General features: G+C 45.6%; 1 protein-coding gene across 1 annotated transcript in view; it reads left to right on the plus strand.

The window, feature by feature from the left end:
• The first annotated feature begins 7,674 nt into the window (after positions 1-7,674).
• The window catches only part of PKP2 (plakophilin 2), a 64,419-nt gene continuing 48,137 nt past the window's right edge, over positions 7,675-23,956 (plus strand). Inside the window, exon 1 of the mRNA XM_073567377.1 lies at positions 7,675-8,067. Within this exon, the coding sequence (XP_073423478.1) occupies positions 7,854-8,067 (214 nt within the window). The 5' untranslated portion in view covers positions 7,675-7,853. The remainder of the gene's footprint in view (positions 8,068-23,956) is intronic.

Consider the following 23,956-nt stretch of genomic DNA (forward strand, 5'->3'; position numbering starts at 1 on the left):
CTCTGGCCTAGTCGTGGAGGGTCAATCAGCCATGTTCTCCTTCTTCTCATCACACCTCCTAAAGCTCAATGTGGACAAAACAGAAGTCATCTTTCCTCCATCTTGCCTATCTTCCCTTCCTGATCTATGACAATTAATGACACCACTCTTTCTTCCCCTGTACTGGAAGTCCGCTGCCTCGGAGTAACCCTTGACTCTGCCCTGTCCTCCACACCGCAGATCCAAGCTCTCTCCACCTCCTGTCGCCACCAAATCAAAAATATTTCCAGAATCCGTCCTTTCCTCAACCCTCAATCTACTAAATTGTTAGTGCAATCATCATCTCCCGCCTCGACTACTGCAACATCCTCCCCTTGTGGCCTCCCTGCTAAGTCTCTCGCACTTCTCCAGGCCGTCCTTAACTCTGCTGCGTGACTAATCCAACTCTCTCCTTGCTACTCCTCCGTAGATCCCTTCACTGGCTCCCAATTCCCCAACGTATCCAGTTAAAATTATTAACTCTGATGCCACCCGTAATCTGTCTCCCCATATATCTCCAAACTAATCTCAAGGTATCTCCCAGCACGTAATCTCTGGTCCTCCCAAGACCTCCTTCTCTCCTCCACACTTGTACGTTCCTCACCCAATCACCTCCAAGACTTCTGTCGAACACCCCCCACCACCGGAACTGCCACCTCACCACCACCAGAGCTGCCTATACACCAACACCAGAGCTGCCATCTCACCCCATTGGAGCTGCGTCCTCACCAGCATCAGAGCTGCCTCCCCACCACCACTGGAGCTGGCCGCTCATCACCTCTGGAGCTGCCACCTCACCACCACTAGAGCTGCCACCTCACCACCACCTAGCTGCCTCCTCATCACCACCTGTGCTGCCTCCTCACCACCTCTGGAGCTGCCACCTCACCACCATTGGAGCTGCCTCCTCACCACTACTGGAGCTGCCACTTCACCACCTCTGGAGCTGCTTCCTCACCACCTCTGGAGCTGCTTCCTCACCACCTCTGGAGCTGCCTCCTCACCACCTCTGGAACTGCCTCCTCACCACCTCTGGAGCTGCCTCCTCACCACCTCTGGAGCTGCCTCCTCTCCACCTCTGGAGCTGCCTCCTCACCACCACTGGAGCTGCCCCCATACCACCTCTGGAGCTGCCACCTCACCACCACTTGAGCTGCCACCTCACCACCACCGCTGCTGCCTTCTGACCACTATCAGAACCGTTACCTCACCACCACCGCAGCTGCTTCCTGACCACTCTCGAAGCTGTCACTTCACTTCCACCTGAGCTGCCTCCTCACCACCATCACCAGAGCTGCTGCAACCCTCCTCCAACCTACTGTCTCCTTCCCCATTATCCAGTAGACTCTAAGTCAGCAGGGTAGAGTCCTCTCCACTCTGTACCTGTCTGTCACTATTAGTTGGTTCATTGTAATATCTATGTGTGTTTTGTATGTAACCCTCCTCCTGTGCAGAACCATAGAATTAATGGTGAGCTAAAAATAATTATTAATAATAATATATTATTGTAGATTACTATACACTATTCCACTTGTGTTCTGTGCAACTGAGACTAGATGGCAGCGCACTATATAGATTATTCCTCTTGAGTTCCTTGTAACTGCCACCAGATGGCACAGTGCTATACTGAATAAGCCTCTTCTGTTTTCTGCAGCCGCCACCATATGGCACAGCACTATAGTGTAACCGGTTCTTGCATTGTCTGCAGCCGCCACCAGATGGCACCGCACTACATTGAATATTCTGTTTCTTTCCTCTCCTGCAGTTGACTTATTCGCAGGGAGAACATGATCCAGAATGTACAGATTATATACTGTACACATGGTAACAGAACGATTTATCACACAATATCCCAAACCTCCATCCTAAGGCCGAATGCAAAAAAGCAATAAGCACAATATAATCAAGGAAAACCCTGTACAAAAGTATTGCACTTAATATTCAATAATGGTAGAAATTTATAGATCGCCGTCAAAAAAGGGATACTCAGGAAAAATATCAAAAAGCCCCAAATAGACAATGACGAGAGAGGAGGGTAAAATTCGCACATGATGGAGTTCACACACAGAGGCTTCGATAGACACTCACCTAGAAGAGAAAAACCTCTACGCGCGTTTCGCATCTAGCTTCATCAGGGGTGCACGTATAGCTCCACTTATGTAATTACAATCACAAGTACTAGGTAGAAGTAACAGAGCAGAAAGTTTTCCTTTCTGACATTGTATTTTTATTAAACAAGACCATAATATAGTGTCCATAGATGTGTATGGTACCTCATTACTTCAGTAGGTCTCCAACTTCATTTTACTTTCATGCCTCCTCCATTTTATACTAGATACAGTGTAATTCTGACCTTCATCAGTTGTAAGTAGATGGAGAAACCTTATCATATTCTCTAGTGCTGCACCTGTGATCTGGATTGCGCTACTTCACATCATCATGCAGGGAACAATAAACATAATAAGGAGCCAGATGACAGCACTATAGAGTGACATCCATAGCACCTACAGCTGAGCAGTGCTACAGGAATAATGTGCCCTGATTCTCCTGACTCTATGCACACAGCGCTGCTTATTTCGTAATTTTGGACGATTTTCTTATCAGTGATATGACTCTAGATGGCGATTGTTACTCACTAGTCTATTCTCTGAGTGCATGGGATGGGAGAACTGAGCTGTTCTTCTTTGTAATTCACATACCACAGACTCGGTCACCCAGCAATCATCTGTGAAAGTGAACAGAGCACAAGGAATTAGAGCAGTCGCAGGACGGAGAATAGAGACGTTTACAATGTTTCGGTAAATATTGGGACACGTGAAGAGAGACAATAGCTTCGACGGAGCTTGAGAAATTGATTTTGGCTGTTGGTGTGAGGTAGCGCATTCCAGAGAACAGGTGCAGCACGAGAGAAAAGAAAGGAAATTAAGTTGTGATTAGAGAGAGAAAGGAAGATACAAATCATCGGACAATTACATACAAATGACGTGACGAGTGATCCGTCATGCTATCTCGCATGCACGAATCAAGTCAGTGGGAAAACGGAGGTAACAGATTAATTATAGGGCGGGTTACATAAAAATTGCTGTAGCTACTGTCCAATGGAGTCAACTTAAAAAAGGGTCATAAATTCAGGTTCTTGAAGACTAACTCTATCCCTAACATTAGTCCTCTTTCCATAGACCAACTTGATCATAGATGTAACCAACATTTTCCAAGAAGATGCATCCAATAGGCCAGTGGCCATCAATTTTTAATATACCCGTACACGGTCAATGCCCAATCAAACTGTCCCACAACATCATCAGTTGGACGACATACTATAGGACAGAAACAAGAAATTGCACCCCACGGAAATCCGCAGCTTCAGCCAACTTTGCTCTAACGCTTACGAGTACCTTGAGTCTCAATCCATCACTGAGGGAAGATATCTACCATCCCGGAGATCTGTCATCTCCTAGCACCCAAGATGCTGAACAGTGTCATTTGGGTCTTCTAGAAATTCATCGATAAGATTTTCAATTTTTTATTTTCTGTACTAGAAACAGGGGTGAAGTTCTAATGGTGTGTAGTGATACCACCAGGGACCTTGTAAGGGTAGAAATATAGACAAAAGATGGTGGCAAGGAGCTTCAAGTAAAGCCTCTGTTGGAAAAACTACTTACCATTTGCTTTAGGTCCAAGTAGTTGAAGCTTCTAATACATTCATAGAGAAGGACGATCCACCAGTAGAACGTATCTCCTGGCACTCCACCACCATCCACAGATGCTCATCCATTGAGTTAGGTCACCACCACTCATTCACGATCTGTCATGATCTTTAGGTCCAGGTGGCTGAAGATTCTAATACATCCCTAGAGAAGGACCATCCACCAGTAGAATGAATCTCCTAGCACTCCACCACCACCATCATCCACAGATGCTCACCCATTCAGCCAGGTCATCACCACTCATTCATGATCTATCACCAGAAGAAACTTGACTTGTTCTACAACAATTTCTTTTAACCTAAAGTTTGATGAAGTGGAAAAATATGTCGATTTTCATAAAGACATCAGTAAACCGAAGCAGTAAACAAGAAAACATACAATAATTACCTGAGACATCCATGAAGAGGTGGTACGTGTCCCAAAAGAATTACCCTTGCCGATTATTCATCGAAACATGATTTTGAGAATCATGGATCATAGTTTCTTTGACCTAAACTGGGTGGATGTCTTCTCCCAAGTTGTCGTCATTATCATTCTTCTGTATGGAATCACAATCTGTCATGACATGTCCATAGTCGATGACGATCCTCTCTAACTCATTAGTGTCATTCTGCTGACTAGGAGATAGTCCATAAATTTACATTGGTGGAAGCTGAGAAAGGTCTCAATGCCCTAAGGAATGTACCTAGATCTGGTGTCAATTCCACCCAACCGTGGTGGAAGTCAACTTTTGGAGATTAGCGTGCTTTATCTTGACATGAGAACCGATTTCTGTAAAGTCGATGTTCTACTAGACAAAATCAACTTTTTGGCTCGATGGTTGGTAGGAAATGTTCTATGAAAGGTATTGATGGCCAAAGCCTGGTCGATGATGGATTTTCTTCACTTTTTAACTTGCAGGATATGGTTTTCTGTGAACATCTAGTATTAATAGGACCCTTGTCCATCTATGAAAGACTATGAATATTTTTGGAGTTGCTGTCTTCCAAGATGATCAAACTTCCAACTGGTTGACCAATATGATGCGCACAAGATGTGGGATCCATGGTTAGAGATGTCAAAAACATCATGGGAAGAACTGCTTAAATGGCAACCATGAATTGGCTAAATGGATGGCCTATGGGCAGGGTTGTGAGTCCTCCTGATAAATAAGGCTTCTAGAGGTGGGACTTATATCTTGAGGGGACATCATAAATCAAGCTGGAGTAAGGTGAACCTCCTGGACTCCTGCAAGAGTTGGCAAAACTTGTCAAAAGTCCCAATGGGCAGGAAGAATGCTTAGCAAAACCATGCTCAAAAGTAGGAGTGGGAAATTTGGGGACATTCCTGGGTTTTGTAGGGGATGAAATGAGCCCATATTTTAAACACTGAGAAAAATAACAAATCTTCCCATGCAGTAAAGTATGGGCTGGAACTGCTTGTGCCGACAACTACGTCAAGTGCTTGAATGGCAGCCATATTGGTTGTCACTTAGCTTTTTAAGAACTTTGGGGGAGATGGTTCTGATTTTTTGTTGGAACATGTCTTCATAATATTTGAGAATGGAGCTCTGGATTACTCCTCTGATAATTTATTCCACTTCACCGTATATAAAATGCATCACATGTTACAACAGGTCCATCAATCATCGAATATTTCAGAGGATCGCCCCTGATTACAATGTATAAGAATGTGATAGAAAGCGGCAACGATGTTTATATGCTGTATACTGCTACTAGGGGTACATGGCAAGGCAGGACATGGGTATGACACTGTGCTGTGTATCACCGCTGTGTACTACTATCAAGGCAAACTTCACAGTGCCAGCAAATAGATAACAAGCAAAAATGCCAGCAGGGACATTAAGAATGTTAGCAAAGTGTCCAATTAGTGCCTGTTAATTGCCTACATAACAGGTGAAGTAAAGTGAGACATTACATCGATTTCATACAGAAGATTTCTTCACATCTTGCCATCTAAAACACTAGGGGGAGCTCCCTGTATACAGAGATACATGATAAGACCCTGTCTGCAGCCACCACTAGGGGGAGCTCCCTGTATACAGAGATACATGATAAGATCCTGTGTGCAATCACCACTAGGGGGAGCTCCCTGTATACAGAGATACATGATTTGATCCTGTCTGCAGCCACCACTAGGTGGAGCTCCCTGTATACAGAGATGCATGATAAGATCCTGTCTGCAGTCACCACTAGGGGGAGCTCCCTGTATACAGAGATACATGATAAGATCCTGTCTGCAGCCACCACTAGGGGGAGCTCCCTGTATACAGATATACATGATAAGATCCTGTCTGCAGTCACCACTAGGGGAAGCTCCCTGCATACAGAGATAAATGGTAAGATCCCGTCTGCAGCCACCACTAGGGGGAGCTCCCTGTATACAGATGTACATGATAAGATATTGTCTGCAGCCACAACTAGGGGGAGCTCCCTGTATACAGAGACACATGATAAGATTCTGTCTGCAGCCACCACAAGGGGGAGCTCCCTGTATACAGAGATACATGATAAGATGCTGTCTGCAGCCACCACTAGGGGGAGCTCCCTGTATACAGAGATACATGATAAGATCCTATCTGCAGCCACCACTAGGGGGAGCTCCCTGCATACAGAGATACACGATAAGATCCTGTCTGCAGTCACCACTAGGGGAAGCTCTGTGTATACAGAGATACATGATAAGATCCTGTCTGCAGTCACCACTAGGGGGAGCTCTCTGTATACAGAGATACATGATCAGATCCTGTCTGCAGCCACCACTAGAGGGAGCTCCCTGTATACAGAGATACATGATAAGATGCTGTCTGCAGCCACCACTAGGGGGAGCTCCCTGTATACAGAGATACATGATAAGATCCTGTCTGCAGCCACCACTAGGGGGAGCTCCCTGTATACAGAGATACATGATAAGATGCTGTCTGCAGCCACCACTAGGGGGAGCTCCCTGTATACAGAGATACATGATAAGATCCTGTCTGCAGCCACCACAAGGGGGAGCTCCCTGTATACAGAGATACATGATAAGATGCTGTCTGCAGCCACCACTAGGGGGAGCTCCCTGTATACAGAGATACATGATAAGATCCTGTCTGCAGCCACCACTAGGGGGAGCTCCCTGTATACAGAGATACACGATAAGATCCTGTCTGCAGTCACCACTAGGGGAAGCTCTGTGTATACAGAGATACATGATAAGATCCTGTCTGCAGTCACCACTAGGGGGAGCTCTCTGTATACAGAGATACATGATAAGATCCTGTCTGCAGTCACCACTAGGGGGAGCTCTCTGTATACAGAGATACATGATAAGATCTTGTCTGCAGTCCCACTAGGGGGAGCTCCCTGTATACAGAGATACATAAGATCCTGCCTGCAGCCACCACTAGGGGGAGCTCCCTATATGCAGAGATACATGATAAGATCCTGTCTGCAGCCACCACTAGGGGGAGCTCCCTGTATACAGAGATACATGATAAGATCCTGTCTGCAGCCACCACTAGGGGGAGCTCCCTGTGCACAATGAAGTTAATTATTGCAATGTTTATATGTATATCAAGATCCACTAGTGGGGTGCTCTATTATTAGGGGCTTGTAGGTAATTTGTAGGCGTATACTCCCGTGCACATTATTCTTTTATTTCTATGTGCAGATAAAGACCATATTCATTTGTGATGCTTTATTTTGCCTTGTAAAATTATACCGCCACACTGTGCACAGGAGCATGCATTGTGCTGGAGCTGCTCCAAGCCTGTACAATGTGTTATGTGATCCGCACAGCAGAGCCGCACCCCACCCCTCCCTGATCCTGAGGGTCTGTGCACCTCCTGTACAGCCTGCACAGAGCCCAACCCTGAACCTGAGGGACACTAAACCGCCCCTCTGCTATCTGAGGAATCCCAGGCTGGGATACAAGGTGGGAGGTGTCATGTCAGTAACTAAGTGAGGAAGCTGCCTGTGTGGAGGTGGGCACTGGGAGTCTGTACTGGGAGCCTGTACTGGGAGCCTGTACTGGGAGCTGTGTGCTGCACTGGTGTCAGATTCTGGGAAGTAGTGTGCACTGTGCCTTGTGTTCACAGGTGTCCATCGTAGCTTTCCAGAGGAGGGATCCAGAACCTACAGATCCACAATGGCCGTCCTCGCCTCCCCCAGTGCGGACCAGGGGTACATACGAACCGTCCTGAGCAATGAACACTTCATGGACCTGGATACGTCCACCTTGGCTCTACCGTCCGAGGAGAAGCTGTCAATCAGTCGCCAAGACCTGGAGAAAGCCATGAGGATCCAGCACCAGGTCCAGCTCACCATGGCAAGGAAGACCACCAAGAAGAGTCTGGCTAACGGTGAGTTAACCGCCGTCGGCACTATTGCTATTGTTTTTTCCCACCTGTGCCAGGGTAGAGCCACCCATATAAGGTGCGAAAGCTGGAGGAAAAGAGACGGTAACGAAAGGTAATGCAATGAAGTCAGGTGGAGGCAGAGAAAGCCACAGAATTGGCATTGAGTCACTTCCTAAGTTACACCTTATGTGTTTGGCCATTTTAAAGGGGTATTCCAGTGCGTAGGTGATAGCTGTTACATGGGTGTGGACCCCCACTCTTTGCCAGAACAGAGGACTTGTGTCCCAAGTTCACTCTGGTTCTCCCCGGGTTGCAAGATAACAGACACCGCTGTGACCCCCACCAATCAAGAGAAAAACAATGACTTTTGTTGACATTTTTTCATGGTTCTTTTTGGCTAAAAAATTGCGTCCCAACGATTGACTTCACTGAGGACTTGTGTCCGTAGTTCTCCCCCTATCTGCAAGATCGTGGTCACCACTGGGACCACCATCGATTGCCAGAAAGGAGGACTTATGTCACTGTTTTGCTTGGTCCTCCCATGGCTGCAAGACCTCTCTCACCGTAGGGGCCCCCAATGATCTCCAGAATGGAAGACTTGTGTCTTGATTTCTCCCCAGGCTACAAACTCATGGTCAGTAGGAACTGAGTTCAGCATTTTGCTTGGATTTCTTCGGATATCTTCAGTGTTATAGATATGAATAGAGCTCCAGGAGTGTGCACGATCTCTGCTCTATCATAACCTCTTAGCCCTGTTTTGGTGATCAGTGGGGGTCCTAGCGGTGGTCACAGTCTTGTGGCCAGAGAAGAATCGAGAGCAAATTGGAGATGCAAGTCTTCCATTTTTGCAATTAACAGGGGTCATGAATAGAGCATGAGGAGCATGCGCGACCTGCTCAAGTGCTCCGTTTTGTTGATCGGTAGGGGACCTAGATCTTGAAGCCAGGGAGGAATCAGTGGAAAAAGGAAGACGAGTCCTCAAAAACCAGGGGAAATCTGGTGACACAAGTCATTGAGAGCCAGGAAAGAACTACGGACACATGTCCTCGAGAACCAGTGGAGAAATGGGGATGCAAGTCCTTGAGAACCAGGTGAAAATTGGAGACATTTAGTCTTTAACAACCAGGGGAAAACTGAAGACATGATTCCTCTAGAACCAGTGGAGAACTAGGGACACAATTCCGTGAGAATTAACTGGGCACATAAGTCCTCGAGAACCAGGGAAAATTGGGGACATATCCTTGAAAACCAGGGGAAAGCTGGGGACACGAGTCCTTAAGAACCAGTAGAGAACTGATGACACAAGTCCTCGAGGACCAGGGGAGAACTAGGGACACAAGTCCTGAAAAGACAGGAGAGAACAAGGGACAGAAGTTCTCAATAACCAAGGGTAAACTGAAGGCACAAGTCCTTTAGAAGTAATGACTAAAGTCCCCTAGAACCAGGGGAGAACTAAGGACACAAGTCCTCAAAAGCTAGGGGAGAACTAGGGACACAAGTTCTCAATAACCATGAGAGAACTAGGGACACAGGTCGTCGAGAACCAGGGAATAATTAAGGATACAACTCCTGAAAAATCAGGGAAAAGCTGGGGACACAAGTATTGAGAACCAGGAGCAAACTAAGGAGATGTGTCCCTAGTTCTTTCCTGGTTCTCAAGGACTTATGTCCTTGAGAACCACGGAAAACTGGGAACACAAGTCCTCGAGAACCAGGAGGGAACCAGGGAGACAAGTGCTCAAGCACCAGGAAAGTGCCAGAAATAAAAGTCAAGAACCAAGGGAAAACTGGGGATACAAGTCCTTGAGAATCACAGGGGAACTAGGGACACAAGTCCTCAAGAACCAGGGGAAGACAGGGAACATGAGTCCTCGATAACTAAGGGAAAATTGAAGGTACGAGTCCTTAAGAACCTGTTGAGAACTAAGGACACAAGTCCTCTAGAACCAGGGGAGAACTAGGAACAAAAAGTCCTCAAAAGCCAGGGGAGAACTAGTAGTGACACAAGTCCTCCATAACCATGAGAGAACTAGGGGAACAGGTTGTCGAGAACCAGGGCAGAACTAGGGATACAACTCCTGAAAAATCAGGGAAAAGCTGCAGACACAAGTATTGAGAACCAGGAGGGAACTAAAGAGATAAGTCCTTGAGAACAAGGACATAACTAGGGACACAAGTCCTTGAGAACTAGGGGAAAACTAGGGACACAAGTACTCGAAAACCAGGGAGACAAGTGCTCAAGTACCAGGAAAGAGCCAGGGATAAAAGTCCTCAAGAACCAGGGGAAAATTGGGGAAGCAAGTCCTTGAGAACGACAGGGGAACTAGGGACACAAGTCCTCAAGAATCAGGGGAATTGTTGGATATCTAGTGTCTGGGACTATCCCCAATCTAGCAGTTTCCACCTACAACGTAGAGTACTTGTTTAGGCTAGTTTTTCTCTTTAAGTTTGGAAACACAAATGTTGTTTTGCTGCAGTTTTTGGGCCGATGCCAGAATCAGTATAATCCGTCCTAGAACTTCTGTTCCTTTTGAACCAATTTATGGTTTTTATCTAAAAAAAAACAAGCAAAATTTCCATCCTGAATCTGAGTTCGCATAGATTTCGAAGTCTCCAATTTTGGAAGTCTTCAGTGTTTCACCTCAATGCCAGTCTTCTGCTATCATCAGGCGTCACAAAAGTAACATGTTAAGAGGTCCATGACTTATCAGAGCTGGAGTTAAAATACTGTATTTAGCTATGGAGACCTGGCCTATCAAGATCGAAGAAGCCACCAGCTTATCTGGGGTGAAGGATGAAAATGGTTAAAAAAAAGTGAAAAAATATGGTTGCCTGGATCTATAGTCATCAAATGTGAAGTGTGACATCTTTGTCTTTACACATTTTTCTGCTTAATTCTCTGTGGTGTAAAAAAAAAAAATAGTATGGTTGATATCTGGAAACCATCAGCAAGTAGGCTACGCTGCTTTTTATTGAGCTTACCACTGAGTATAAATTCTCGAGAGACTATCGGGCCCAGAAGATATTGACATTAGAAGATCATGGTGCCTTCAAAGTCCAAACTAGGCACGCACAATAAGAATGGCCGATTTGTCTGCAGCAACTTGTTGATGGTTTCCAGTTAGCCATCGGCATATAGATTGTTTCCTGACGTGATGGGCGTTCACACTTTTACTTTAAATCGTAATGTATACATTTTATCAATATCACCCCAAGGTTCCCTGTAGGCTTGGCAACTACTTACTAATTCTTAAAGGGGATGTCCATAATTTGAAAAAAAAAAGTTTGCTGTTCAAAAACAGCGCCACCCCATCCTCAGATTGTGTATGTTATTGCAACTCTGCTGTAATTTAATGGTTTATTCACAGATTGTGGTGTTGTGTGTAGGACCATCTGGCCTGTCATTGCAATGTGACCACTGATATGGTAAATTTTTTGCTTCCTACGGTCACCACTAGGGGGAGCTCGCTACATGTTATGTACCTATGGAACTGATTGGTGTAGGATCCTAAGATCGACCAGGAAAACTAATCGGCTCAGAATGTTAGATGTTCTTAAAGGGAATCTATCACTTGGCATAAATATGTACATTTTTTTACCAGGTTTAAATGCTGCTGTTCTCCTGAATCCGGGTTAGTTTTTCTTTTGTTTCTGCGCCTCTCCATTCCGGAGATATGGCTCATTATTCCCTGAGCATAAATCAAGTCTTTTTACTAAGTGGGAGTGATCCTGAGCACTTTTTTGTGGGCGTGTTTTTAAGAACCACACCCCATTGGCTAGCAAGGCTGTATTTACATCCAGGGGTGAAGAAAGGGCCATATCTCAGGAACGGAATGGCGCAGGAACATGAGAAAAACATCGCCGGATTCAGGAGAACAGCGGCATTCACACCAGGTAAAAAAGAAAATCTTATATTTATGTTAAGTGGCAGGTCCCCTGTTAGACATTTCCTTAAAGCGTTAGCCGTAATTAGCGCTGGGACCTATTTTAGGGATTACCCGTCCATTAGGTGAGTGGTGGGTGTGAGTGACTCCTGTGAATTTCCGCCTCCGTCTCTTTACATCGCGGCATTTATAGCTTCCGGCTCAACGTATAAAATCTAGTAAACGTATAATAATCAGTAACAACCAGTAATAAGCGGCACACAGAATATTAAAGCAGGTGGATCTTGTGGACGCTCGGGGCGTGCAGAAAGCTGGGTGATAATCCTGGTGGCCTCAATTTTTTTTTTTTTAATCCTCTTTGGAAAAAGATAAGGGGGCTTCAGGGGGCTGCACATTCCACAGACCGGTCCTGCATTCTTCCCCATGACCTTTCGGCCCTGCGCCACCATCGCACAGTGCCTAATGCATCATACCGGGGTACATAAGATGTCCTGAGGGGTCTCCACCATAAATAATTCCATCTGGCCACTATGGGGTCCTCGCTCTGGAACAAGGGGCTTTAATGTTCACAGTATGGCAAGTGGGTGGTGTCACTGGTTTCTGTCACATTTTATACTGGGGTGACTGGTCAGGGTATATAGATCATGAGTGAATGGATACACAGCAGCACAGAGTGTTTCAGGGGAGCAGCGATTTCGGGGAAGACAGGGACACAACATATGAGGAGGAAGATGGAGAAGTTCAGGGTTATAGTGTGGTCTACAGCAGCACAGAGGATTTCAGGAGACCGGCGTGCTAGTCTTAGGAGGTCCAGGAATATTATGGAGGACATGGCCTTGTGTGACAAGACGAGAGTAGGGGGATGGAGATCACAACACCAGAAAAATAGGATTTCCAGCAGCACAGAGTATTTCAGGAGCGGAGTAATCTGATGGTAGTGAGGACAGGGGTGCCTGAGACAAGGGCGTATCATGACGTGATGATGTGGGAAGGTGATGCAGACAGAGCACAGTCTACAGCAGCACAGAGGGTTTCAGCAGAGGCTTGTGCTGGTCTTATGGTGGGCAGTGACTCATATTTTGGATTGTGGCCCTCACTGCCAGCACATTCCTATAGAATGAGAGAAATGCTGAAATCGGCAGAGATCCCGCGCCTTCCATCGTCGGACTCCGCAGAATCATCGCCGAGTCCGGGATCACGTCTGGTTCAGGCTGGAAGATTAATCGCTAAAAACAGGTTGTTGTTCCATGTTTTACACTGCAGCTTTGCTTTGTTCAGATTGGGTCACATTATTTATTGTCACTAGCAGTGGTTGCTTTTTTTTTTAGGACCCCATCCTGGGTCGAAAGTGGTGGGCGACCGTAAAGAAGGCTGTCCTTACCCTGCGTGTTTCTCCCTTTGTTCACACCGAATTTAAACAAATAACTAAAATACTAAATAATACCGCCATAGGGTCACCAAATGATACTCCTATACAGCTGCCTAAATAATACTGCCATACAGCGCATCTGCTACCAAAATACTGTGCAGGATATTATTTTTGCATTGTCACACAAAGCCTAAAAAAATAGCAGCAAACAGTGCTGAAATCATACCGCCATACGCTGCAAAAATATTATACAACATGGTGCTTATGTATGAGCGTCTAAAGAAATCCCACCAAACAGTCCTGAAATAATACCGCCATACATTGTAAAAATAATATACTCTACAGTGCCTATATAGCAGTGCCAAACAACGCTTAGTAAATACCATCAAATGGTGCTCAAATAATACCGCCATACAGTGTTTCTGCTATGGCCATACACTGAAAAATATTCTACTGCACAGTGCCTATGTAGCAATGCCAAATAATGCCTAGAAGATACCACCAAACAGTACTCGAATAAATCCGCCATATTGTGCTTCTACTGCCCTCATATCTTGCAAAAACAATATACGGCATAGTGTCTATGTAGAAGTGTCAAATAGTGCTGAAATATCATGACCATACAGCACCTCTACTGCCGCCATGCACGAGACATACCATACAGTGCTTCTACAGCAAGAAAATGTCACCAAACAGTACTCAAATAATACCGCCAAACAGTGATAGAACATCAGCTATACACAGACCGCAGTCTAACAACAGTGGCGCCCTCCTGAGCACAGGTTGGGTAGGACATGACATTAATGTGCCATACATCTTGGTCCCACCCCCTAGGACCACTGTGGTCTCAGCACAGGTGGTCAGAAATGGAGATGTGGCCGTGCTAGCAGCTCTACGATCGTTTGAACGAGAGCCCAAGAAATTGGTCATTTCTGCCAGACAGCGCCCCCTACTTGTCAGACGGTTATGGCATACCCTATAGGTGGGAACACCCCTTTAAGGCTACATTCACACATCAGTTTTTTGCTGTCAGGCAGGATCCGGCTATTTTTAGAAAAAACGGATCCGGCATAAATTTTGGAGAACTGTAGAAACGGATCCGTTTTTTTGCTGGATCCGTCTAGCAGGTTATATCTGTTTCCTGGGGGCTGGCCAATTGGATCTGAGCATGTGCAGACTTAAAAAAACGGATACGGTGGCTGGATCCGTCTTTTTCTGGATCCGGCGCATTCCGGCGCCCATAGACTTTCATTGTAGCAAAAAGCTGGAAGCGCCGGATCCGGCGCTTCCGGCTTTTTCGCCGGAGACAAAAAACGTTACAGTAGCCGTTTTTTCCAGACGCCGGAATGAGACAAGTAGCCGGATCCGGCAAAAAAACGGATGAAACGCAATGCCATCCGGCGCGATCCGGCGCTAATGCAAGTCAATGGGGAAAAACTGGATCCGGCATTGCATTTTGCCGGATCCGGTTTTACAAAAAAAAGCCGGATCGCGCCTGAAGGCAAAAAACTGATGTGTGAAAGAGGCCTAAGACCAACCTTGTAACTCATAACAGCAGAATCAGACCAGACACAGGACTCGCTGATTGTCACTGTGGAGACGCAGGATTCTGCGTAAGAGCTCCGTACCTCAAACGGAAGTCGATTTTATTTTTTTTTAAATCAAAACTTTTTTTTTTAAGTTTCAATCTCATTGGAGCCGTAGAAAAATAGCGCCCGCTTGTGTGCGTCTACACCCATTCTTTTCTCTTTCCTCTTCCCCTTTGTTTGTGCGGTGGTATAGTTACCAGCCTGACCAGACAAGTCCTTCCTTTAGCATCATGGCCCTCAGCAATGTACGATGCAGATTTATTCTCTGAATGATACATTCCTCGACGCGCGCTCATATATTATTACCGTCACATGACTCCTCGGGAATTACACCATGCTTTCAACTCCACGTTCAGCTTCAGTGTAAATGACGGTGACACACCCAGGAGGCGTCCGCGTCCACCAAGCTGAGTAGTCACTGAGTATCTCACACTGATGAGGATGGTATTAGAATTGTATATCTATTTATGTGTAGTCAATATTGAGCGGGGGTCAGCAGAAGAGTCATAATGTATGATGCAACCACCACTAGGGGGAGCCCCCTGTATACAGAGATACATGATAAGATCCTATCTGTAGCCACCACTAGGGGGAGCTCCCTGTATACAGAGATACATGATAAGATCCTGTCTGTGGCCACCACTAGGGGGAGCTCCCTGTATACAGAGATACATGATAAGATCCTGGCTGCGGCCACCACTAGGGGGAGCTCCCTGTATACAGAGATACATGATAAGATCCTATCTGCAGTCACCACTAGGGGGAGCCCCCTGTATACAGAGATACATGATAAGATCCTGTCTGTGGCCACCACTAGGGGGAGCTCCCTGTATACAGAGATACATGATAAGATCCTGGCTGCGGCCACCACTAGGGGGAGCTCCCTGTATACAGAGATACATGATAAGATCCTGGCTGCGGCCACCACTAGGGGGAGCTCCCTGTATACAGTGATACATGATAAGATCCTATCTGCAGTCACCACTAGGGGGAGCTCCCTGTATACAGAGATACATAATAAGTGTCATGATCCCAGTGCAGGTTTTTGAGCTGCACGTCAGGGGTTAATGTCCGGAGCTCAGTGCAGGTTTTGACCTGCACACCTCGGGTTGATGATTGTGGCCTCTTTTTGGTTCTGGGAGAGCTTCTTAAACCACTGGGAAGCTCCAATCCCTGTCAGTTATACTTTTGCCTTTGGCCGAGTGTGGTGACCTCTGTGTACCTGTTCCTTGTTATAGCTTGTTTAAATGGTTCTGACCCAGTTCTGTTCCCCGTTGTGAGTTTGCCTGTTGATTCGGTACTGCGCTACCCTCTCTGTGTATGACTCATTGCCTGTGATCTGACTACTCTCTGCTCGCCCCTCTTGTACCTTGCGGCTATCTTTGTGTATGACTCATTGGCTACGTCCTGACTATCCTCCCTGTCTATGCCCCTTGGTAACTTTGTCTCGCTGTTACCCTGCTAGGAGTTCTCTTGCAGCTCCTAGAACTCTGGAGCTTAGGCCACACCCCCAGCAGTCACGTGCTTCAGGTCCTGCTGTTCTGAAGTACGCATCTACTCGGCTGCTGCCCGCTCCACAGGTATCATTGAGCACAGTTCGCTTTACTAAGGACAAGCGCACTGGCTAAGTGAGCAAGTTCAGTGCGGTGTTCCTGACAATAAGATCCTGTATGCAGTCACCACTAGGGGGAGCTCCCTGTATACAGAGATACATGATAAGACCCTGTCTGCAGTTACCAATAGGGGGAGCTCCCTGTATACAGAGATACATGATAAGATTCTGTCTGCAGTTACCACTAGGGGGAGCTCCCTGTATACAGAGATACATGATAAGATCCTGTCTACAGTTACCACCAGGGGGAGCTCCCTGTTTACAGAGATACATAATAAGATCTTGTCTGTAGCCACCACTAGAGGGAGCTCCCTGCATAGAGTTTAGACATAGAATTCAATGATAACATAGTATGCAGCTCCCTCTGGTGGTGGCCACAGGAAGCTAGCATTTTATCATTTAGAGAGTTGGGGTGGAGGTCAAAATAAACCAAAGGGAAGGAATGTTCTAAAATTAAGACGGCCATATTTCACCCTTGTATCCATTTCCATTATCCTGTTCTCACCGGATTCATTGACGTCCTGTCCATCAGTGGACTGACTACTACAGCCAATCTCTGATCCCAGCTGCATTTGATTGAGGTCAGTGATTCTCTGCAGAGGTCAGGTGATTGATTGGGGTCTGCCTAATTTCCAGTACCACAGTTTCCAGCGGTTCTAGTTACAAGAAGTAACTTATTGCCTAAAGAAATCTTTACTCGGTCGCGAAACGTTTGTGTTGGAACTTGGCACAATGGGTTGGAAATTCACTTCTCAAGAAGGGAGCCTGGGGGATCCCTTACCAGTGACTATAAAGAACAATAAATCTTCTGTTAGTAATAATAAAACATTATAAAAAAAAGAAAATTATAGTTGACGAGAAAAGAATCTGCCGCCTCAGTAAACCCGTTTATAGTAACAATCGTCAAGTTCACTTCTGACACAAAGGAACTTCTGAGGATTCATGTGAGGATGCCGCTGACGTGACCCAGATTTTCCCAGCAAGGGGTCACTGAAACTCCTTGAAGCGTAAGATACAGCAATATTTACGTCTGGTATCTTGGCCACATGCAATGTGAAGGGTTAGGGAGCAAGACATAAACCCATGATGGTGCCGGGATCTGTCCCTCAGGGTGCAGCCCACCCAATGATCAAGAACTTTGGATTGTTTGTTCAGAAGGGTTTGGCCCTGAAGGGATTAGAGGGGGCCTTTGTTATGGAGCACTTCTGTTTTTTGGGACCTTTTCCACTAATTCAGAAGAGAACCTATCTATTAGACTCTACTTATCCAAAGGAGACTAAGACTTTCTTTGTAGACTTTATCTGGCCCTTGATAAGTTCCTGTAGACATATTGTGATCAGAATTATGGGTTTAATGTCCCCTTTCTCTTCTGAAGGCCACCAGGCCAAATGTATGCACTGGTAAATACAAAAAAAGTGGTGTGGAGAAAAGTCTGCATTAGATAGTTGATCGTCTGACATCTATGTATTCGGACAACCCCATGCACAGGAATACTTGACTCCTCTTCTGTGTTCTCGATGATAGCGTTACTGCCAGGTTCCTCTGGTGGTGGGTTATCACCCAGAGAAGAGTACTGTTGGCCATCGGAAATTCCTCATGCCTTACCCTTCTGGTCTGGAGAGTCAGGAGGACCCTATACACATCAAATTTTCAGTAAATTTAGCGGATCTTAAGGTGACCAAAATTACAGATGTTTTTCCCGTTTTATGGACTGACGGCCTGTAGGCAAGACAGCTGATCTGATAATCACAAAAACGGTGGCATGGAAAAAACTTGTAAACTGGTAAATGTCCTGAAGGCTGTAATGAAACTTACAGAGATGTCGTCAAAGTCCTTTTACGAGGGTCAATAATTAGTCAAACTCACTTTCCCATGCATTTGGCTGTGTAAACATGACAACAATCAGACAAAAAGCAAGCAAACCTTGTTCATCAGCTAACCACATGTGGCCCGAAAAATAAGGTTGCTTGTGTAAACGGGTGGTGTGCTGGCAACAGTACATGAACTAACTGGGAATGGACTCATTCGTATAGATTGGATTGAACTATGTAAAATGGCCTCTAAAAGAACGCTGAGGAACATGTAACATCAATCATTTCTATAGGCAGAAATTTTTGCGGGTAAAACAACTCTTACCTTTGACATTTGTAGTACATCAACTGTATTTTATAGCTATCAACTCCCCCCAGAACATCCTGGAGGGTCCCGGAAAAAGGGGAGAATTCCTGAAACAGTTGGCAAGTCTTCTGTGTACTGTTGAATCTTCCGTAGACCTTCAAGAAACTTCTAGAAGGTTTGTTCCTTGGACTGGGAATGAAAGATATTGGAGGGGAATGGGTATGTTGACGGGGAAACTTCAAAAACACGCTTAGTGGTCAGCGTATGCCATAAATGTCTGGTCTGATAGTTGGAGGCTCCATTTGCTTAGCAGTTTATAGCTCCCGCAAAATCTGTAAACGATAAAGTGATGTAAAGTCTAGTACAAAGCCCAAGAAGGTGAGGCTCAGGATTTAAAAAAAACACCAAAGAGGAATCATGCACTGCCCTCACAGAACACAGAATGGTAGTCACACAGTACACCCCATGTTCTGAACCTGCCTATTTCTGTAGGACCGACTGACCTTTTAATATACATAAGGGCTTTATCACTCTCACTCTCAGATCCTGAAAATAAGGATTGGGTATGACGAATTTCAATAAAAATCCATTTTCTTCTCACAGGAGTTAAGCCAACACCACTAACCCCACTCTCCCCATGTATGGAGAGTAAGGAGATTGTGGTCGAAAGCTATCTAAGTTATACAGGCACAAGAGTGTTAAGGCCCTGTTACATTTAGCGATGCACCAGCGATCCCGACGACGATACGACCCGGTCAGGATCGCTGGTGTGTCGCTAAATGGTCGCTAGTGAGCTGCCACACAGGCAGATCTCACCAGCGATGTAACAATGCTCGACGGTCGTACTTACCTTTCAGATGAAGCGATGACCGCCATCTTCCACCCGCGTCCATAGCTCGCTGGTCGGCGCCAGCAGGAAGCCGACGACGAGAAATGGACGTGGACGATCTCGCGCGATCAGCAATAACCTGCAGGGGAGCCGGTCGGAGGTAAGTATCACATGTAGCGATATTGCTAGCGATATCGCTGCTGCGTCACAAAATCGGTGACGCTTTAGCGATATCGCTATGTGTAAAGCCCGCTTTAGCCACAGAGTGTCTCTAAGACAAGTGCATTTTTGGTTTGGACGATGGAGATGAAATTAGGTAGAACTATTTGACCCCTTGGATAAAGTATCTTGACGCTACATCTCCACAAACCTGAGCAGTTTGTGCATTGATTTGGGTATCAAATGTTTTTTGCTGTAAGAAAAACAAGTCACATTGATATCCCCTGGTTCCCATTGTCCTTATTAAATACCCCAAAACAATGTTTATGTGTCACGTAGACCAACTGTAGTTGGAACATTAGGGCAAGCAAACAGACTCACAAGCACAGGATAATATTTACAGACCATGTCATGAATCTCCAGACGATGAGCAAACATAAGATTGGTTGAGATATTGAAGAACTTATTAAAGTAACCCGTGACTGAAGATCTATTAGTAGAACAAGCCTTATCTGGGTGCACACACATACCCATATAAAGCTCTTCATACAGATAATGGGACTATACTTACATCAGCAATGTCCACCGTGACCTTGGTGAGCAATCACAATCAGCTCATTAACATTTCACCATACCCTTTCTCGCATAGCCCAAGGATGTCCCCACCATCCAAAGTTCTCTCCCTGACACCAAGGCTATAGAAATTAAAGAGCATGTCCACTTTTAACCATCTCTGTGATGGAATCTGTTAGCACCACCACAGAAGAAATTAAGCATTACGATGAGTCCTCCAGGGCAAATCCATTCTCTCCAAATCAGAGTGTTTGTACCTTAATGGAATGGCTCTATAACAGGTCGACAAATTATGATTGCTACCAGAGGCTGGACTTGGCCACTGGAGGACAAAGAGAGCCTTCTGTGAGCATATATTCTGGCAATGATTGTAGGACCCATAAAGTAGATCCATAACACAATTTGGTTAGGTGGACACCAAGTGCCCAAGCCCAAAAATAATTATTTATTCTATTATGGCCCATGCAGGCTGAAATGAGAAAATAACTTATTCCAAGGTTTACACAGAAGAACCTGTTCTATCGGAGGCCGTTCCGGGGGGCATGTTCCTTCAATGATATATTTTTCCCCTGTTCATAACTGATCCAATCAATAGTCCACCATGTCTAAAACTATATTCAGCAGTTTGTTCTCCTTGATAAAGCTAATATTGCCCCTAAACGCATCAACTAATGAGACTCAAGGATTCCCTTTCACGTAGCTCAGATAGAAAAGCCCAGTGGTGGTGAACCTCCATGGAAGGTCCAAACATTGTTCGTGAATATTTCCTGATGTGATTTTATTCAAACTCAACGGTGGATAAGAAAATCTAGGGTTTTATTTTATTATTGTGTCTTGAATTAGTCATGATTCTTTGAAACTTGAAAAAAAACTCAACTTCCTTTTATAATTGGGCTCTTTAGGATTTTTTTATGTGTCATGAAATTTACGCGATAGATTTATAGCTCCATTATGTCAGCGAAATAATGATTAATGAAACTGAAAAAAACTGGTTTGTCTGTGAAAATTATTTGTGGTATGAGATCTGGCAAAGTTTATAAAGGCCCACGAGGACTTGTGGTATTATCTGAAGGTAGCAATACTACTTAGATCTCTGTTGGCTTGAAGCCTTATTTGCCCGTAGCTATTCCTCCCTGCCACCCGATACACATAGTCAGCAAAAATTCAAAGCCCTCTTTGATATTCCCACCTACATGGTCTCAAAACATGGATGGCATAGGAAGTAAATCAAAAAGAGTAGGGAATGAATATAACCATAACCCAAACATTTTCATTATCTTGCTTGGTCAGATTGGAGAATGAGGGTCAACCATGATCTATTTTGTAGGGTCGGAGATCTTAAGGACCATGGTTAACTCACTTTTGGATCGACCATTTGGCAATAAAGGAAGGAGAACATGAGACAATTTGAGAAGCTCTGACTTCACCCATTACCCAAATGAACTGTCCCTGATTAGGATCCTGAACTGGAGATCACTTCTATGATGTGAGAATTTTTCAATTGGTTTTAAAGATCTGACAAACCCATTTTCTTTGGGGAAAAAATCTAGCAAATGAGTTACTTATCACTGAATGATTCAGTTTATTGTGATGTCGTTATGGTTGGAAGATCTATAGAAAAACACAGTTACACTGTTTAATAGGCTTGGGCCGCATTTATATTGACCAATAATCCGGAGCAAAAGTTCCTAGGAAAAGTAACAAGAATCGAGTGACAGGTTCTCTTCCAGAAAGCTGCCGAGAACAATGACAGTCTATTCTCACACATCGCTCTGTACCCATAAAAGTGCTGTGTGTTTGGGTCAGTTAGGTCTCTACATCTGCTTCTGAGGCTTTAGGCTGCATTCCAGGATAGCTTTTCTTGTAAAATGTTAGAAATCTCCAACGAAGCTCGTTAAAGTCCGTGAGATCCATTGCCCGTCATTGATTTACAACATGTCAAGTATCCGACACTCCTGTTAATTTTGTTGCTGGGCTCCTTTGATAGAAGAAAGCTATGGATTTAAAAACGCTTATGTGATCAGAACCTAAAGGCCTCCATGGAAGGTCCAAACGTTGTTGGTGAAAATTTCCTGATGTGATTTTATTACAACTCAACGTTGGATAAGAAAATCTCAGGTTTTATTTTATTAGATACTAGCCACAGGAACCTGTTAATTATGGTGGGACTGGTCAACCAACTGGTGTGTAGGGGTTCATCCATGCTCTATGGGTCGCCCTCCCAGGGCTGTGGGGTACTCGGTACTGGGCCAGTGTCAGTGGGATGTGTCACAGCAGCGGTGACCCGGTCCGTGGCCCTGGGCGCCCAATGTAAAAAGGGGAGATTGGAAATGATGGAACGTAAGTGAATAGTTCGTGACGCCACCTGTGGTGTTCGGCAAGTGAGATGTTGAGCCGACTCTGCATGCAGATCCTCTGGGGCTGGTGATGTGTTGCAGCCAAGATGGTGAAGCTCCCCACAGGTGGAGCTGTAGCCCCAGGGCAGTGTAGATGTAGGGGGGAGAGGAGAGGCACAAGCGGTGTAGAAGCTGGTACTCAGATGTAGCGGTGCTGGGTGCGTTGGCGCAAGAATGAATGGAAGACACCAGGGCCTGTAGTTCCAAAGCTTTACTCACAATCTGTAGTACACACAGGTGCCTGCCTCCGTGCTGTGTCCTCCGGGTCAGGGACTCAACCTCCAGGCAAGATGGAATGCTCCCTTCCAACACTCCGCCAACATGTGCCTTTCTGAACGTCTCCTCTATAGCGCCTTTAAGTGTGAGGTACTCCTAGTACTGAGTTACACTGGGGTGCCTCCTGACAGATGTTCCCAAGAACTCTACTTGTACGGCAGACAGCTGTAGCCTGCTTCGGGGACTCTCTACTCCTGAGTCCCGGCTCACTATCAATGTTGCTGTTGTGCCTCCAAGTCTTAGATGGGAGTAGTGCATTTACAGTCCACTACTCCACCGGTGTCTGCTGTAGAACCATTAGTGTCCATACAACCTCGGGGACCGGGCCCCGGCCTTGCGCTTAGAACTTCTAGGCAGGGTTCTTCCTCTAACCCACGTCCTCTGTTCCCTTTTACTCCTACGTTCCATACTAGTCTTTCTTTCTTATGGAAGATCAGGTTTCGGTTCAATGTCTTTCTTCTTCTTTCCTTTCTCGTGCCAGCAGACCCAGGTCACTGAGATCTGCTGCAGCACCTCCTTCCTCCATCGCTCTCTCAGGGATCTTTTCTCCTCACTCCTCTCTGAGTCACTCACTGCCTGACTGACCGACTGACTGACCTCTAATCCTAAACCCCCCCGCTCTTTTGTGTATTCTAACTCCACCCGCCTCCCAGCACATTTCGTGTTCCAAGCAGGGAGCCACCACAGGTGCTCTGCTACACTCCAAGCAGGGAGCTGCAATGTGGCTTTGCTGAACTACCGTGTTGTGTGGGATGCAGGTGTTGGAGCGTGGTCAGGAGCCTCCAACTTACCCGGATGGTGGGGCACCACACCTCAGGAGGAACTGCAGTACCTCTGTGGCGACTGAGCCTCAGGGGTGCCACATCTACTCCAGTGTCAGGGAAGATCAGTGTCTGGTTCCTTTAGTTTTCATGCCAAAGTGATCTGGAAATTGCTGTCTACCTTCAGCCCAACGACATCATATTAACATTCAGCTGAGCTGGGGCAAAAACTTTGATGCAAGCTTTCCCTCATGTTTATGGCAAGCTTAAAAAAAAGGATTTTTTTTTCATCTCCATTTTACTATATTAGGTTCTAATGTAGGAGA

This window comes from Dendrobates tinctorius, unplaced genomic scaffold, assembly GCF_039654945.1.
Source record: "Dendrobates tinctorius isolate UK_male_01 unplaced genomic scaffold, ASM3965494v1 ptg000020l, whole genome shotgun sequence".
Taxonomy (NCBI): Eukaryota; Metazoa; Chordata; class Amphibia; order Anura; family Dendrobatidae; genus Dendrobates; species Dendrobates tinctorius.